The 18,237-nt window shown below is 42.6% G+C and overlaps 1 protein-coding gene across 2 annotated transcripts in view; it reads left to right on the forward strand.

Annotated features, from left to right (window-relative positions):
- Positions 1 to 398: 398 nt before the first annotated feature.
- LOC103054364 (RNA binding protein fox-1 homolog 1-like) overlaps positions 399 to 18,237 on the forward strand; it is a 31,501-nt gene continuing 13,662 nt past the window's right edge. The window contains exons 1-2 of one of the 2 annotated variants that reach the window (XM_088143575.1): positions 399 to 507; positions 10,541 to 10,762. In XM_088143575.1, the coding sequence (XP_087999701.1) occupies positions 421 to 507; positions 10,541 to 10,762 (309 nt within the window). In that variant the 5' untranslated portion in view covers positions 399 to 420. Of the gene's footprint in view, positions 508 to 9,167; positions 9,325 to 10,540; positions 10,763 to 18,237 lie in introns of those variants that run through there. The other variant, XM_007437300.3, reaches the window with a different exon arrangement.

Consider the following 18,237-nt stretch of genomic DNA (forward strand, 5'->3'; position numbering starts at 1 on the left):
TGCATCACGTGCTGCGCTGCTATAACTGATAACTAAAGGCTAATTTATTTTTATTTTTTGTTTGTTAAAGCACGCCATCTTCATATGTACATCTGCATGTGACATTCTTGCCAGGTAGTCTGTGGAGACTGTGGAGACAACCTGTGGAGACAACCTGTGGAGATGTCATATGTACTTCTATGCCTCAAGTTTCCTCTAATAACCTTATGTGTCCTTGCTGAGACTCTATCATGGTGCAAATGCTTCTACCCAGCCAGTTTGTGACAGACGCTTGTGTTTTTGACAGCTGTTGGCGTCCTTCAATGGCCCTGTCCCATCTGCCACTCAACGCTCCCTCAGCTGGTGCCAAAGCTGCTTGAACAGAGGCACTTTTGATTCCTTTGGGGACCTAGTAGTAGGGCCCTTCCTTTATTATGTGCCATGTTGTCACCTCCAGCTGTGGTTCTGCACCCCTACAGCCTGCCTGTCTACCCTCCGGCACCCCAATGTTACTCTGGGCTGGTTCAGGTATGATCATTTGTAATTATATATAGATTTATCTATGTGTTTGTGTCTGTGTGTGTGAGATAGAAGAGACATTTCTGTGTCAGTGACAAAGCCCAGCTGTGGCTGGCTTGGTGGTCTTGGGACAGCTGATAAAGCTTCCCCCCATCGATAAATCTCTCCATTCCTGAGTTATTTTTACAGAATTGCTTAGACAGGGAAAGTCTTCTCCTTGTATGGGAAGAGATATTTACAGCTTCTGAGAACCAGGAGATCAATCCATTCTGTCCCATGTTCTACAGATTTCCTTTAGTTTGTACACCACATGGAGTCTGTCCACTGAAAGACTTTAGAAATATAATGGATGGAACCTCTATTGTATATATTTTTTTACTCACTACTAGTCTTAAAGTTTAAATAGTAATCTTGAAAAGCAGAATTGACTTTGGCGGACAGCACAATGGATTTGATGAAAGAGAAGGTTACACCACTCAGATTCTGCTCTATTTTGGGGTTGGCTGTCTTCTAATTTCACAATGATGCCACCCCATATGTAATCCTTTAATCATCCAAAACTGATAGTAATTTTGAAATGACATATAAACAAATACCATTCCACCCTAAGCTTTAATGCATTGAGGGCCATTCCTGATATTATAAGCATTTTGTGAAAACTAATTTACAGGTGACAGGATGTCCTCACTTATGTCACAAGTTTAAATTGTGCTCAGTCTCTTAGAAGGAAAGATGTTGGTGTACATGAATGAACTGATCATTGGTAGGGTTAGCAAAATTTTGATGCTCAAATGGCTTTACCATATAGGTGAAGCATCTTAAGATCCCTTGCAGGTATGAGATGGATGGAGCTGGGAGATGAGCTGCTTTGATGGTGCCCTGAGGAACATACTCATCTCAAGCAGTTTTATTTACTTTTTGACCAACCCTGGATACTTAAAGAATGATTAAAATGACATAATTAGCTCTTAGATTGCCTAAGTGTCTCCCTCCCACCTCCCATATTTTCATTTTCTAACTGGGATTGTGCAGCCCCCTAGACTAGGCTAAAATAGGATTGGGGGATTTGTGGTCCAACAGTTTGGTGTAGTGGTTAAGGCACCAGGCTAGAAAGTGGGAAATGGTGAGTTCTAGTTCCGCCTTAAACATGAAAGCCGGCTGGGTGACCTTGGGCCAGTCACTCTCTTTCAGGCCTAGGAAGGAGGCAGTGGCAAACCACTTCTGAAATCTTGCCAAGAAAACTTCAGGGACTAGTCAGGCAGTCGCCAGGAGTCAACACTGACTTGAAGGCACCAAAAAAAAAAAAAAGTTTTAGGAACCCAACCATTGTCCTGATATGCGGTATGAACCAAGCCAGCATATCAAGCCATAATATGATTTATGTTCTTGGGCACAGCATGTCATGCAAACACAGCAATTGCATTGTCTTAATTTGGACTAGGATTTACCATGTTGTCTGAACTCAAGCTCTGTGTATTCATTTTTGATGGCTAAGTGCATACCACATGATAACCAACAGCATGTTGACTGAGGTACTTTTGAAATGATTCAGAATTCAAACTTTTCTGTCAATCCTTTGTCAAAAAATGTGTATCTGACCTTCCAGTCTTATTTTGCATTAATTATTTTATTTTTTGGGGGGGTGAAATCCACACATATTGTTCTACCTTTATCGCTGTGAGACACTTGTGTCTCACAAAATAATAAGAGGAATTTGAACCATTGCAAAGCCACCGATTAAAATGAAACAAGAAAACATATGGAACATAATAACAAAAGCAGAACAATAATGTTTGCCAGAAACAATGTCCATAACAAACCAAGGTAGACCCCAGAGATAGTGTAAGACATTTTGTGACCTCAGGTAGAAATTTGAATCTAATAATATAATTAACATGCTTTAAATGATTTGTTACTTGTGTTGAGTTATTATAATGTACAATTCAATTGTGCCTGAACACTTTTACTGCTTACAAGAGTGCAATGCAGAACTAGATAACCTTATGCTCTCCAGCATCCAATCAGCATCAACCAGCTTGTCTAATGGCAAGGCTCTGTGGGAATTGTAGTCCAGACATCCTGTGAGCATCAGCTTGCTTATTCCTACTTTAAAGGGTTGTGAATTATCTGCTTATTTTATTCTTTCAATACAAAAGAGAAGCACCACTGAGATTTTATTTTTGCTCCTTTCATCATAGCATTACTAATAGTACTAACATTAATGAAAACATCTGACAACATTTTTAGAAGCTTTCCAAAATGGGCTGGCCCTACCATTAGACAGCTGTCTTTGGTGGTAGATGCTTAAGGGCAGTACTCACACTCACCTGACTGTTCTCTTGAACCTCCTGAACTTTCCTCTCTGTTGGAGGGCCACTGTGTGTGCCACTGTTCTGCTACTTTTAGATATGGTAGAGATATACTCAGCAATGATATCCGAAAAGGCGCTCCCTCTGCTGACACATTGCTAATTGCTATGTGTGGCATTAGCAACGAATAGCCCAACTGACTCATTTGAAAGCATAGGCCCACTCCCTGGGCAAGAGAGCATTCATACAATTACATTTAATGAGCCGGCTATGACCATTCCTGAGCTAATTGAGTTTGGCAGAAGTTCTCCACACCTTAGAAGTTTCCTAATGTAATTAATGCAATCTGCTGTATGTGGAGCTACCCTTGAAAATCGTTCAGAAGCCTCAAATGATGCAATATGAAGAAGCTAAAATGAGGAAGCCGGTTACTAATCAGTGCAATTCCACCTGAGTCATCTAATGCCCATATTTAATTCCAGGCACAATTCAAGATGTTAGCATCAATCTTTGAGCCCTTAAAGAGTCAGGGCCTGGCTGAAGAACCATCTATCCTTTTATAAACTTTCTTGAATGTTAAGATCTGCAGGAGAATCCCTTTCAGAGATGTCCTGGACTTCAGAAGCCCATTTAGCAGTCATGCAGAAGAGCCTTCTTTCCCTTTGCTTCTAAGCTATTGAGTACATTCTCTTCTCGGCTTTCCTGCTAGCCTCATAAAAATGCTTTGCTAACCATTTTTGAGGGATGTGTCCTCATAATGTCATCTCCATCTTACCCTCATCCTGGACCTACCTTTAATTTCAAGTTGGAAGCGGTGTTTTCCTTCATCTCCCAATACAAAACTACCTGTGCAGACAATCTAGTGTGCCTTGGGGACAAGTTGGGGATGTGGTGGTCACAGAGCACAATCTGCTCTAGAAACATCCTCTCCTCATTTGATTGCTGGCGCTGCCCCCATGGTGATTTTGGCTTTCTCTGCAAGAGGATTGAATATCTGCCTTTTTTGTTTTGTTTTGTTTTGTTTTTACACAGGAATATCAAACTCCCAGGAGATTGATAAGCCTGACAGGACTCCTGGTATTTGGGGGTGGGTGGGAGGGTGGGGTGTATATGTATCTGCTGGAGAGATCATATAGGAAAATACATGGTGTGTGCATACACACCCAACTGTGGAATGGAAAGTAGAAGAGGCTCTTTGCTTGACCAAAACAATTTGAGGGGGAAATTGGTTTCCTGAAGGAGAAAGAAAAATCCAGAGGCACAATCGCATCAAGAGCTTTCTGGTTCCAGCTGCACATTTTTGTAGTTTAAATCAATTCTTCCAATTACTCAGGCAAACCTTGGGAGGGATGGGCTATTTGGCATGGGTGTATTGATCTTCTGTTTTTTCTGAGAAGGCTCTCAATCTCCTGGGAGAAGCAGCGCACAGTAAATAATTAAAAATAAGGCTAAATAAATAATAAAAAGGAATGGTTGAACCCCCCAGAGTGTTTGGCGGTTGGTTTTCCAACTGCAGGTGACACTGGGTGGGAGAGGACTCTGCATTAAATTGTGAAAGGGCAACAGAACTGCCCCCTCTTATTGCTGAGATATAGTAAAGGTGGGAGTAGCTCAATTTATGTTGATATACTTTCCTCCTGAGTCAAGGATGAGAGGAAAACGCATTCTGTTCTCCCTTTAGGACAGCAGTTTAAGACTCGGCTCATCAGCCAGGCTTGAACTGTTAGTGATTTTAGGAGAATTTATATAGTATTCACATATTTTAATGTGTCTTAAATTGTCTTGTTTTTATACTTTGTTGTTCAGTCTTTGTTGTGCTTCCTGGAGTTATTTTTAAAACAAAAAATAAAAAAACCCCACAATGTTGTTATCTCCCTTGAGCTTTCTGTGAATGAAAAAGCAGGGTATGCATTAAATCAAAAGCAAATAAACTCAAAATTTGACATAGACTCTGCCGTCAATGCACTTATTGCTGCCACCACACTGGTCAAAAATTTAAAAGAAGTTATTAGTCTATCTCCAAACCTCTCAAAAAAGGATAGAGGCAAAGTTAGGCTAAGAGACTACAAGATAGGGTTTATCCTTGGAACAATGGCAAACCTGAAATGGATACACAGGAGGCGCTAAAGTCAGGGCCTATACCATGCTTCCCTTACTTGGTGCCCTCCAGATGTATTGGACTTCAGTACCACCGCCAGTCTGGTGGTCTATACCATCTGGAGGCCTTGGTGCAAGAAGTATATCTCATGCAAAGAAAACATTGAGCTTCTTGAAAAGATCTTCATCTTGAACAGTTCTTGCCAATGATTGGGCACTTGTTCAGTTTGCATTACTGAAATGGGAATCATATCAGAAGGAAGTAAATCAAGATATGGGACGGTCACAGCTTTATGAGTTGTGTGCCTGAAAGCATGCGGGAAAGCTTGACTCTTATTATTAAAATAGTTCAAAACAAAACAAACGTTCTGAGTATTAGCTGTGAATTTATTATTATTTTTTAAAGTTTTGCAAGATATAGGAAAATCTCTTCCTAGAAAAAGCAGGGACTAAATTAGAGGTGTTCCCCGTGCAAAATGTCCTGCTAGGCAGAGAAAAGACAACAAAACAGTATTTTTCCAGGTCATGATGGTACAATAATAGATTTTAGGATACAGGGGTATTTCAAAGCATTAGAGCAATGTGAAGTGGTTTGCATGGTGCTTATGACTGGTGTTTGCAAAAGATTTCTGAAAGAGAGGTCCACTTAACAACTCTAAGCCTGGTTTCCTGCCAAAGGCCCCTCATTAAACCCTCCCCAAACCTCCAGAAGATTCCTTGATATATGTTCTATTTATGAATGTATTTCCCCCTACCCCCCGCCCTTTTGGGCAGTGAGTGACAAGAAAGTGCTATAGTCAAGTAGAGCTATTTATAAGAGCTGAAAGTGGAGCCAACCATGATAAGAAAGAGTGTTGGAGGACTGGTTTTCAAACAAGCTGGTGATACTGTTTCCAAGAAAGCGATTTTCCCTTGTTGGGGTGGGAGAGAGTACATCAGTCTCGGGAGCAAGTTGCAAGGCTGGAAAATGTCATCCATATCTATATTCTCCCTTTGTTTCCCAAATGGATGGCAAAGGCTTTTTTAGGAAACAGGTGGCACAAAAGCACCCCTATCCTATCAGACTAAGCTTGTCTTCAGCTGCCATCTGTGTGAGAGCTTCTTGGTTACAAACACGCGCACACCCCCTCCCCCCCCCCCCCCCCCCGGTTGTAAGCAGATCAAACCTACTAACTCCAGAATAAAGGTGTATCTATACAAGAGTTTAGTGAAACTCTCTTTTCACGTGTCAGACACTCTGGTGGGTGGGCAGCAGTTTTCCAAAACACAATTCCTGCTCAAATAAGTACACAGCAACCAGTATGACATAATATTTGCTTTGTTTAGAATGTGGTGCATAGCTTGTACCTCTGGCAAAATAGGAGACGCTTGTTTTTGGCAACCAATAGTTCTGCAGTTGCCGACTTCAGCTGCTGAGCGTTTGCTTTTTAATCCAATAGGCTGTCTGTCATCGTGATTTCAAACTATCCTTCCTTTATTCCTGGGCATTTAAGGTAACTTTTTCTTTTAAGAAATCAAGCCTCTCTTAATCATCATTCCTTTGAAGAAAGCAGAGACCTCCCTGCCCCTGCTGTGCCCATTTAACATTTTGTCCAAGTTCTAGTCACTTTCACAATTGGACCTTACAAAACCATCTTATCAAACAGAGCAGTCTTGTCAAGTCTTGAAGCCTTGATTTTCCCTGCTAATATAAGTAGCAAGAATCTTCCCCTAGCAGTGATCCGCTTCTAATGCTGCCCAATACGTAGAAGGCGTAATTACACAAAAGCCCCATTGTGAAAGCAACTAGGGAACACACTTTTGAGGGATAATAGCATGAAGACAGGTTGGGATGTTATCATGTATTCTGTGAGTGAAACAGTTGTCACACTGACAGAGTAAAACACTCATGGAGATCACTCAACACAGCTGTTTCTACAGTTTATGGAATGAGTTTCCATATGCTCATTCAGACACGAGAGAAATGCAAATCAAAAAGCATTTATCTTGCCTCTCTGTTTTTTCCAGAATAAGGGCAGGATTTAGTGGGAGGTCTCTGGATATTTGCAATGTGCTCCTAAGGGTTTCTGATATTTAACAGCCTCCCCAAAGGAAATGAGGCTGTGATCCAAGCTCTGCCCATTTTGTATGTGCATATATGTACGTATATACACAAAAGGCTTGGACTTCAATGCCACCTTTTCCATTTCTTTCTCTTTTGGCCCACTTTGGACACTGTAATAAGAAGTAATGTAACACCAGACTATTTCTGTAAAAGAATTGTTTGATCCTGTGAAATCACTATGTTCGAAAAATTAACAACAATGCCTATTTATATTAGTACTGAAACAACAATGCATTTTCTTTCAGGCCATCTCAATTAATGATTGGGTTCACACAATATTTCAACCAAGGTTTACCTAAATATGATTTGTTGACTAAGCGACAGTTGGCTGGGTTTACAGTGTAACACATGGTGCTGTCATAAATCACGACTTATAAATCTCAAAGTCTGGATTCACATATCACAGTAAATTTTATAAGCTCATTATGATTTTACACCGTGAGTGGATCAGGCCTCTGTCTTTGATTCTGGAGGCCAGGTTAACTCCTATCTTAATTACCTTTGGAAACTAGTGAAAATGGAACCTATCTGCAGAGAGCATTGGGGGGATGATGAATGGGCTCCACCCGAGCTACTATTTCATTAGTTTGAGTTTTATACCTTGTTTTTATTGTTGTATACTGTGGGGAGTCTGTGCAGCTTACAGCAGTATATTAAATGGATAAATAAGTAAATAAATATTGGTGGAGTTCATACAACTTGCTAAGACATCAGCTGTGCTTTGCAAAACACAGTGACTGAGCTCACATCGCAATTCTTTCTGCATCTGTTTAATAAAATCTGATTGGATCTCATTTCTGTAAACTCATGCGTGAAACCCTATGTGTATGTACACACAGATTCACAGATTGGGTCTTCAGGGAACAGGTAAGATTTCACAAAGGGAATAATTCTTTGGAGGGATAAGGAGACAGAGATTCCTACCCGTATATTCTATTCTCACAGTATACTTAATTGAGCCAGGGAGAGGAGGTGGAGGTTAGTATGTCATGATAACAGAAAAAATAAGATAATCAACTCAGTCATTTAATCCTGAGGAAGTTAAATTTAATCCCAAACAGATATAGTCAAGATTAGGGCAAGACTAAAATCTTTATTCCTGACATCTCTTTTTCTATATGAAGGCATTTCCTCTTAGCATTCAATTATGTCAGTCCAGGACAAGAGAAAACAACTGGGCCTTAATTTCTTCAATATTCTTCTGGCGCCTTCTTGTAACTATCTAATCATTTCTTATCCAATCTGTTTCTGTCTCTGACAAAGAAGATGTGTAGGGAGTAAGCTCTGAAAGATCAAGTTCAATTTGGCACAGTGATTTTTAATTAATTATTATTATTGTTGCATCAGTCCTCTCCAAACACCAGTCTTTGTAGAAGAGGTGTAAAATCCACTTGGCATCCACAGCCTGAAATTCATGGCATGGTTGCGTGTATTAACGTCAACTGGTGCTTAAGGTAATGTGACTTCCTGGAATTGTTGGAGCGCTGAACAAGGTGAACCTCAGTATCAATGCCTGGTTAAAATGCTGAATGCTGCATGAGATGACCACATAATACTAAAAGCAAATGGAATTTTAAGAGTTAAATTGCTAAAGTCTGCAACCCTATTTAAAACTTTTCATGTAACTATGCCATAAGTAGAGTAAACAAACTCCCTATAGATGTTTTGGACTATAGACCCCAGGGTCTGTAACTGTTGGAGTTATTACTGTTTGCAGGAGCTGCTGTCCAAAACATCCAGCGGCCACCGGATTAGCTATTCCGGCCTTGAAAAGATGCCTAGAGCAAAACCATTTCGCCTGCTTTTGTCTGAGGCATCGCTGCACATCCTAAGAATCTCTCTCAGTTTTGCATTCTTTCAAGGATCAAACTTTGGCTCCGATTAATCCCCGTGCCTGCCTTTGGACAGGTGGGGCAGGTGCTAAACCACCGCAGGACAAATTGCAAATTCCGAGAAAGATCTGCAGCTGTCGGCGGCCGCCTTGATCGGGTCTGGTCTTTTAAAAAAATCTCTCCATCCCCCACCCCCGCCTTTCTTCAAACAGCTGAAAGACAAAGACTCGGTGCGGCAGCTCCAAAGAAGAGCAAAGAGGGAGTGGGCGGAAGAGCTGATAAGAGAGCAGCCAATCCGAGAACCCGTGCGCGCTGAGGTTCACGCTGATTGGCTGCGAGAAAAGCACAAGGGATGCCTTTATAGTCGCGGGGCGCGAGCCGAGGAGGGGACGTGTGGATGGGTGGGTGTTTTTCCCCGAGCGTCCTTCCCTGCGTGGCAGCGGTTCGCAGCAGAGGTGGCAAGGGATGGGGCCTGTTGGTGTAGGTGGGTGAAGTACCTCAAGCTTTTGAGAGTTTCCCCTCCGCCTTCCCCCTCGGTTTTGGGAGCTGGGACCCTTGGCGGGAGAGGGGATGGAAGGGGGGGCGAAGGGGCTGCAAAACTGAGGGAGGTGGGAAGTCTCGCGCATTAGCTGGGGATCCTTCAGCTCTGCTCCGCGAGGGTCCTAGTTCCTGCTGCAGCATGAGAATTAGAATGAATTTATGACTTTCTTAATTCTTGAGGGCAAAGGCATTTTATTTCACTTGGCATTTTTATAGCTAGTCGGGATTTGAAGCGTGCATGCTGGGAGGGTAGCTTGCGTGCTCTGTTCAGATGTTATGCTGGTGTGTGTGTGTGTACACATACATTCACACACATTGGTGTTCTCTGCTGTACTTCACTATTGTATGTGTTGTGTGGCTGTTGTAATGGGTTACTCTTATCATCTCTTCAGCTCTCCAATTATTGCTTAGCTTACACATCTAAAAAAAAAAGTTGTAGAGGAATACAGAGCTAGTTTTGATTCTCTTTAATGTAAGGGGGATGGTGGTGGTAGAGGGAAACTGAGTCAGGCTGTCAAGATTCAGCTATTATACCCTATAACAATAGTGTTGCAGTAGTCCTGGCGGTGTCTGTTTCCCATCCTGCCCTACCTTGAAGGGCAGGATAGTTTTTCCCAACCTGGTTGCTTCCCAATGCACCAAGCAATACAGCTTCTGGAATATGGGTGTCCCATATTCTCCCCAAAGACCTAGGAACAGTTTTAGGGTGCTGAGGATAAACTGAGAAAACACCCCAATCAGCTTATATCTCCGAGCATTTTATTGCATGGCTAGATAACACACATACATATGCACATGTGGACACACACGCACACAGAGTTTTAAATGTGTAGTACAGAGTTCATAGGGTTTACCCCACTTTGTAGGGTTGTAGTGAAGATTAAAGTCTCCAGGGCAGTTTGAGCACAGAGGGAAGATCCTTGTCATAAGATTCCCTGCCTTAGAGAAGACTTGAAATCTCTGGGGAGGCAAGAAATACATTTGAAAGAAGGGATGGTCTTTCAGGTATCTCTGTGAAAGTAATTGTTGTTTAGTGGATATGTGGATGTTATGTTTTATTCTCAAAAGTCTGCTTTGGAAAATGGTTCCTTTTGCTTCTCTTGGCTCACAGGTTGTGGCGGTGGTCAGCTTCATTTTCTCCTGATCTTTACTCTTTGCAGGGTAGTCCAGATGCTGCGGTGCCACCCACTGATGCCATGACACAGACGTTCCCAGCTCAGTACCCACCGCCGCCACCCCAGGCCCGGCTCCCCCCACAGTACCATCTCCACAGTACCCCTTCGGAGTACCCATCTCCAACTGCCCTGGATCACAGCCTGCGCATCTTCCCTGAGCAGGGAACAACTGCGCCGGAGCCTTTACCGTTGCCTCCACCTCCTGCCGTAAGTGAAGGGTTGGTGGCCTAGCCCTCATGAAGGAAGTGCCAAGGCTGAGGGCCACCTCTGGGCTGGTTGGGGAACTCAACTGTAGGTCCCAGCCTACGTGATAACTCTGATAATTTCTCGGGTATTCCTCAAGAACATTCTGGAGCTAGAACAAGGTTTCTAAAAAACAAGGGTTTTTTTTTTGCATTCTCTCTGGCAGAGAAAACAAGTCATGCTAAGAAGGGAATTGGATGGCCTACATTCCATTTCTATCACATCCTCTTCCTGCATCTCTGTATTTGGACCCCAGTGTGTCATATTATCCCAGCTATCAAAATTCCCTGCTTCTTTATGAAAGGGATAGCACAGTGTTTCTCAACCTTGACAATTTTAAGATGTGTGGACTTCAATTCCCAGAAATCCCCATGCTGGCTAGGGAATTCTGGGAGTTGAAGTCCACACATCTTAAAGTTGTCAAGGTTGAGAAACACTAGGATAGCATCTATCACAGTGGCGTGTTTGGTGGCTGGGTTTCCTGAAAGGTAGGGGGGATTTAGGATTTAACATGGGAATGGATTAAAGTAGGACTCCGACATACCCAAGGTTTGGCACACAAGACTTTGCTTAACCCACAGCTTCCTAGAATGCTTGGGTCTGTCTTATATCCCCAAACCCTTTGGATTTCCATGATTGAGCCTTGGTATAGATGAAGCAGTAGAGAAGAGCATCTCTGACCATGGGCAGAAACTCTGCTCTTATGACCCCAAAGTTAACCAGAACCAGCTCCTCTCATTTCTAGAGTCCAGGGGTGACTGAGGATGAACAGAATAGTCAAATGGTGTACCTTCAGAGCCAGAAAAGACTTGCACTTTTCATTTTGTAAAAGAAGCATGGAATAACCATCACATGTCTGTGAGGTTCTGTTGCGTGTAAATGTTACTGAGCCTTTTTGCAATAGCATAGTTATAGTAGGTGGTCGGACCATCCTTGGTTTGGATACATTTCAATCAATAAGGAAATTCTCTCTCGCAGCCCTCCAGGATTATGCACCACCTCCTGGATTTCCTTTTCCTTTCACTTCCTGTCTGCCTATCTAGAAAATTGCTCCTTTCCCAAGGATTGATTGATTTATTAGTTTTGTACCCATCCTTTCATTGAGGAGGTCAAGGTGGCATACATTGCATTCCCTCCTCCTACTTTTCACACCGCAACAACCCTGTGATGTAGGTTGGGCTGTGTGTGCGTGCATGAGAGAGAGACTGCCCAAAGTCACCCACTATACTTCCTTAGCTGAGGGTAGACAAAAATCTGGGTGTCTCTGCTCCTTAACACCTTCACTGCTACACCCATTGGCTGTGTTGAGGATTTTCGTTGGACCTATTTCCTTCCTAGCCCTCTGCTATCTGCCTCTCTTCCCTTTCCATTCAAGCAAGCTTTCTCTTCTCTTCCCTAATCCCAGTTTCTTAGAAAACGTATATCAAGACATCTAACCCAAACCTAAAATAGGATAAATTATTCAGGGTCTTGAATTTGTTGTGTATTAGGACTTTCAAGGAATAAATTCTGGAATGCAGAAAAATGTCTTTTACTGAGCATCTGTAAATGGTGATTTACTTTCTATGGAATCTCTAGTCCTTGTTGACTGTCCATGCATAGCCTTGTGCAGATTAAGATGCAAAGTCACAAGACATAATTCAACATATGGAACAACTTCACTGAGCTCTTGGACCAGCAGTTCCTAATTAAGCTCAGGTCTTAGTTTTTTTTCCTTACTTTAAGAAAATCTAGTCCCTGCCCATGAAAATCCACTTTTGGGCCCCTCTCCTTCATTTCTTTTTAACAGCTCTGAACCTGACAGTATTCACTGCTTCTCTGCTCCCTCCCCACTGCAATATGCAAGGGTTTCACTTCTTATTGCTTGCTCCCATCCAGGGCTGCATTGTGCTTAGGCTCAACCTACAGATTTGCTTTCATAATGATAGGCTGTTATTTTTTTGTTTTAGTGCAACATAGATCTCCTCCTTGAATATTCCCAAAGAGAAGCAGACTTTTGTAGAAGGAAAGGATGGTTAGCTTGAGGCCAGAGACCAGTAAGGTTGGTTTCTTTGGGGCTGAGAAGGAGGTAGTTCTGCTGAAGAGAGGAGACTTTAAAATAATACAGGTACAGGCATAACATATCCTTCATTTTTTCAGCTGCTTGCTATCTAGAGCCCACCCCACTTCCTTTCTAATACTTCTGTTATTTGTGGAATTGTAAAGTGATCATAGGAACTAGATACTTGAGATCCCTCATCACTTCCATTCCTCCTAAGCCATGGTTGAGGAGAGGTATGGGATTTCATAGTGCACCAATATCCCTCCAACCCTGCAGTGCACAATGTTTGGACACTTCTTGGTACTCAAACTAGAGTGTACTGTAGATTGCATTGCCCTCTATCTTCATGGATACCATCGTTGTAGAAAGAGGAGAGAAAGTATCAAGCTGGGAAGGTGGGGAGCTGCAGTGTGAATGCCCCTAATGTACATCTGCTTAATCGTGAAGTAAGATCCTTCTGTCTTGACAGTGTCTTTTTCCATCCATGTTGCTGACAGGTACAGGACCTGCCTGAGATGTTTTACTATCCGTATCAGTACCCTATTTTTTTCCCCCTGGAGTGGCTCAAGAAGTTAAATCCCAGCAGGAAGTTCCACAGTCACCATGACTTGAGTCTGTCTGCTTTTTGACTGTGTTAGTAGAGGCATTACTTCCAGCAGTTTTCAGAATATATTTGTTCTCTGTAAATAAGCTGCAAGACTCTTTTGTTCTCTAGAGAAGCATTATTCTTTCATGTTGATGCATGATAAAATCTAGCCTGCAGCTCTTGCTGGACTCTCTCACACTTCTATGACATATAGTACCTACCACTTGCTTGCTGGCAATTTTCAGTGCTGAATCCCACATGTATTTTTAAAAGATATTGCGTACTGAAACTTTGGCAACCGTAGCTGATCCCTTAAGGGCAATTAGACAATTTGTTGTAATTAATAGGCAGGACAAACCATTCCAGATCTATTCCAGACTTCTGCTAGAGAGACAGGATCAGTGAGGCAACCTAGTACTTTCCAGATATTTCAGACTACAAGTCCCAGAGGTCCCAACCAGCATAGCAGATTGTGGGGGTTGTAGTCTATCTGGACAGTAACAGATTACCTCCCCCCTCTCATTCTGCTGGCCAGATGGCAGCCCATCTACTTAGAAATCCTCCAGTGTTTTGGCTGGGGGGCACCTTTTGAATTTGGTGAGCACTAAGTCTGCTGAGTGGCTTCCCATTCAGAACATGGCTGCTCTGGTCATATGGCCTTTCACAAACCAAAACTTTAGAAGAGACATGGAAACACAGATCTCTGGCCCTACAGTAAGTCACATAGTTGTTGAGAATCTGTTGCAGTCTTTGGGCCGAGAGTGAGCAGTGGAGTTAAATATTGGTCAGATATGGGGGCAAGATGGTTTTACATTGGCTTTTCAAGCGGTGTCAAAACCCGTTCGCCAAAAATCCATGGTACTCGATACACTATCTGTCTGTGAGGTATTGTATGATGGCTATCAATACACAAAACATACCCACACAAATGGCCAATTATTTATAAAGTATTAAGAGTAGTATTAGTTTAAACAGGACTTTGAAAAGAAACATCCCTTCCTGGTTGCCTGAAGGTAGGTCTGATTTATTGTTTGTGACCAGTTGAGTGTCCACTGACAATTTGGTATTCTGTCAGTTTCAGCTTTCTTGGTTTATTGCCAACACTACCCTGAGATAAAAAGTATTTTTAAACACGTGTAGTAGAGGAGTAAAATCAAAGGTTGTGTGTAGTGCCAGAAACTCTTGCATGTGGCCTCTCCAAAATTTCCCAAAGTTATCGTCAAGCTGTAATTTTCAAAGTGGCAGAAAGAGGAAACAACTAAATACACAACTGGAGAGTAATCATGTTGATTGTTCGCTTAATTAAATAATAGAAAAGAAATACAGTTTTCTCTTGGTCCTGTTATTTGGGGGGGGGGGAATTATCCGCTAAGACCAAATGGGGTCTTTGGCCTGGAAAAATTGGCACAACCTGAGGTATAAAGATGAGGCAATATCTTTCAAACGGGTAGAATGGAAAGGTTTTAGATCCAAAGCCTTGGGTCCAGGCAACCTCTAATTCATGGTCAGAAGGATCCAATAATTTCTCATTCGGATGCACCATGAAATATCTCCTTCCTTTTCCACCCCTCAGGGCAACAGAATCCTCCTCCCTCTTCCTAATCCATCGACTGAGGCAGTGGCTTTGGTGCCCATATTGGGTAATAACGCCTTTCTCCAGCCAACAGCTGCACCCCTATCAGATTCCCTGCTCTATCTCTTTCACCTCCTCCCCCTGCCCCAAATCTTTCACCATCTTCACCAGCAGCTGTTTATCTCTGCATGGACAAGTGGCACATAGCTGATAGCCTCATTTCAAGGACACCACGTCCTCTGATAAATTGTAAACAGAGATGGCCAGAGACTGTTTCATGCCTGAGGCAAGAAGTCCAACAACACTTTTTCCCCCCTTACATGTGACAAAATAGTAATAAATAAATGAACAAAATGGATGCTTTTTCAAAAACATCCTAGCATCTGTCACTTGAAACAAAGACAGACCTACCATTAAGCCAAATGCAATGGTTGACTTGAGCAGATTTGGGTGGTTACAACAGGATGGAAATTAGACTGGTGTTTGCATTGTTTTTGGCCATTTTATGGCCAGAGAGAGAGTTGTGGGACTTTCAGTTCCAAATGCCAAGTCATTTTGCAAATTTTGGGTCTTTTGCATCTTGACAAGTGGGTAGAGAACATCATTTTGCTCAGACAATAAAAAGTCTTGGCTGATCCTGAAGCAAGTTGCCGTAGGCAGCCCACAGCTTCTAAGAGAATCCTCATACACTGCTCCAGCCTGTTTCACAGACGCTAATTTACTCTTCGCTCTTAATTCCCAAACTAATTGGGTTGCCAACTGCCCAGAGGAAAAGCAAGAAAAGAAAAAGGGGGGGAAAAAAAGCAGATCTCTTGCCTTTCTTTTGTGCTTCTAATAGCAGCGCACAAGTTGCAGAAATCAGCAGGGCAAATTTTTCATAGCATGGAGCCGCACAATCGCCTGCTAATTCCTACAATTCAAATTGTTTTTAAAGACAACCGCAGGGACTGTTTCAAAAGTTGGCAACCTCGCTTGCCAATTCAGCACCTGGCTCTTGTACATCCAGGCAATTTCTGATTTTTGTTTTCCTTGCACTGAATAAATGCCAGAATATCTCAAGGGAGAATGATCCTGCTTGGCCATATGCTTCCAACTCTCCTTTTTACCTTCACCTCTAGCAGGTTGAGATTGCAGGGATTAGACTCTGACCCCCAGCCTCACCCCAGATACTGCTGAGGCACGGCTGTGTTTTGGGTGGTGTGCTGGAAATTTAACACAGCGATATCTAGAGGGCCACAGGTCCCCATCCCTCATGTTAAAAGGTATACTTATTATAGAACAATATGACTCTTTGTCCAACGTTTTTTTCCCCCCACAATTTCGAGGGTGTCCTTTGGTGCCAGTTATGTCTAGGATGCTTAATGTAAGTGCTTAATTTACGTTGAATGTGTTGGCTGCGCTAGCAGCAATCCTGTCTGTTCCTTCCCCCACATATTAGTTTTGTAGCCTACTTTTCTTTTTTAGCATACCATATGCTTTAGTTACTGATACATCCTTTATGCACTTGTCATGGTGGACCAAACAGAGGGCGTTGCTGTAACTCGTCTGTGTGTTTTCTTTCTTTCTTTCTTTTTCTCATGGAACGTGAGAGCTGCAAAAGAACTCCTAGCTTGTAGCAAAGCTGTTCTTGCAATGACTCCTTGTGTCTTTCCCGGACTAGGGCCTTTTCCCGAGGTGCTAATGGCAGCGTGCGTGGACCTCCCGCCGAGCTCAGGTTTTCTTCCAGGCATCTTGGATTCCATCACGTTTCTCTTGTTCTAGTCTCATTAATACATGAATAGTTAACCTACTCACTGTGCAACTGCACCTGCCTGTCTTCTCAGCCTGACACTTGCCCCCTCCCCATCCCGCCACTCCCTCTGCATTTTATCCTCCCAGCAAATGTTGGGCCCTGTTGGAAAGAATTTAATCCCTGTTGAACTTGTCTTTACAAGCAGGAGTCTGTAGCCTTGGGGGATGCATCTGGCTGCTTGGGGGGTGGGCATGACGATGGGAACTAGTGTGGTATATTGTCCTTGGGATGGGTAGAGGAATGGGGGCACAGGGGAAGGTTTGGTGGGCTGAAGGGGATTGGCTACTGCTTGGTGGGTTGTCTGCATTTGGGAGTGGCTGGAATTGTGTGTCTTTGTGCTTTAATCGCAATACTACAGGTGCTGTGTGCTAAGACAAGCAGAATCACGGTCCTGTTCCCTAGTCTATAAGCATGTTGACAGAGGGTGCGTGCATTGGATGAGCCAGGCAGATATCACTCTGGATAGGGTTCAGAAAGGAAAAGGGGAGCCATAGGAAGAAGGTTGATCTGAGTCTGATTCCCTGCCAATTCCTGAGGGAAACTGAGTTCCCACAGTCTCTAGGCTAGGAAAAGCAGCTGAAGAGACATGTTTCTGAATGGAAGTTCAGGAGAGAAAAGGTTGGAGAAGACTGACTTCATTGCCATGCTTCAGCTCAAAGCTCCTGCCTCCCACAGCTGCTTTTCATCTTTAAAAGATGGGGAAATGTTACATTCGTCTGCTGTGCAATTCCTGGTTTGGTGCTGAATGAAACACGTTGCTATACACCGAATAAACTCTTCCAGACAAAATATAGAAGCATGCATCAGATTCCAATTCAGATTGAGCCCTTCTATTTTTGGAAAAATAAACGCCAGCTTTCAGAATTTGAAAATTTAGAAAATGCTTGAGAAGGAAGATACTGTATTTTTCCAGCCCAAGGGCATAATCAAATGCAAATTAAAAATGCATAATACACATATTAAATTAGCAACAGAATAATATATGTTCCAGATAGTTTGACTTAAAATAGGCTTGGTTTTTATAGACGGCAGATGAGAGAGCAGCAAACCTATTTATGGATTGTGCCACTTTAGATGCAATAAGGGCTCATATAACTGAACGCTCAGTTCCATATGAAATAATAATTAATCCCTACACGTAGATGTTACGGAAAATTTAATCTTGCCTTTTGCTACATGCTAGCGTTCTTCTGTGGAAGTGTACGCCAAACTCAGTTTTCTCAGTGTATTTGGCTATTCAAGCAAATTCAAGTATTTCAGACCGGGACTAAATTAATTCATTACAGGCATGTAGGTGGCATTACAAGCATGTAGGTAAGCATTCAGTGGTGTATCCCTCCCACTCTGAACTCAATGCACTTTCCACCATATACAGACCATGCACATTATCTCTGACCGTTCAGGCACACTTTCCATTCATACACAGTTAGCCTTGTTTTGTGATTAA

Source organism: Python bivittatus, unplaced genomic scaffold (genome assembly GCF_059951505.1).
Source record: "Python bivittatus isolate LINGU-HERP-01145 unplaced genomic scaffold, Pbiv_v1 ctg000410_np1212, whole genome shotgun sequence".
Lineage (NCBI taxonomy): Eukaryota > Metazoa > Chordata > Lepidosauria > Squamata > Pythonidae > Python > Python bivittatus.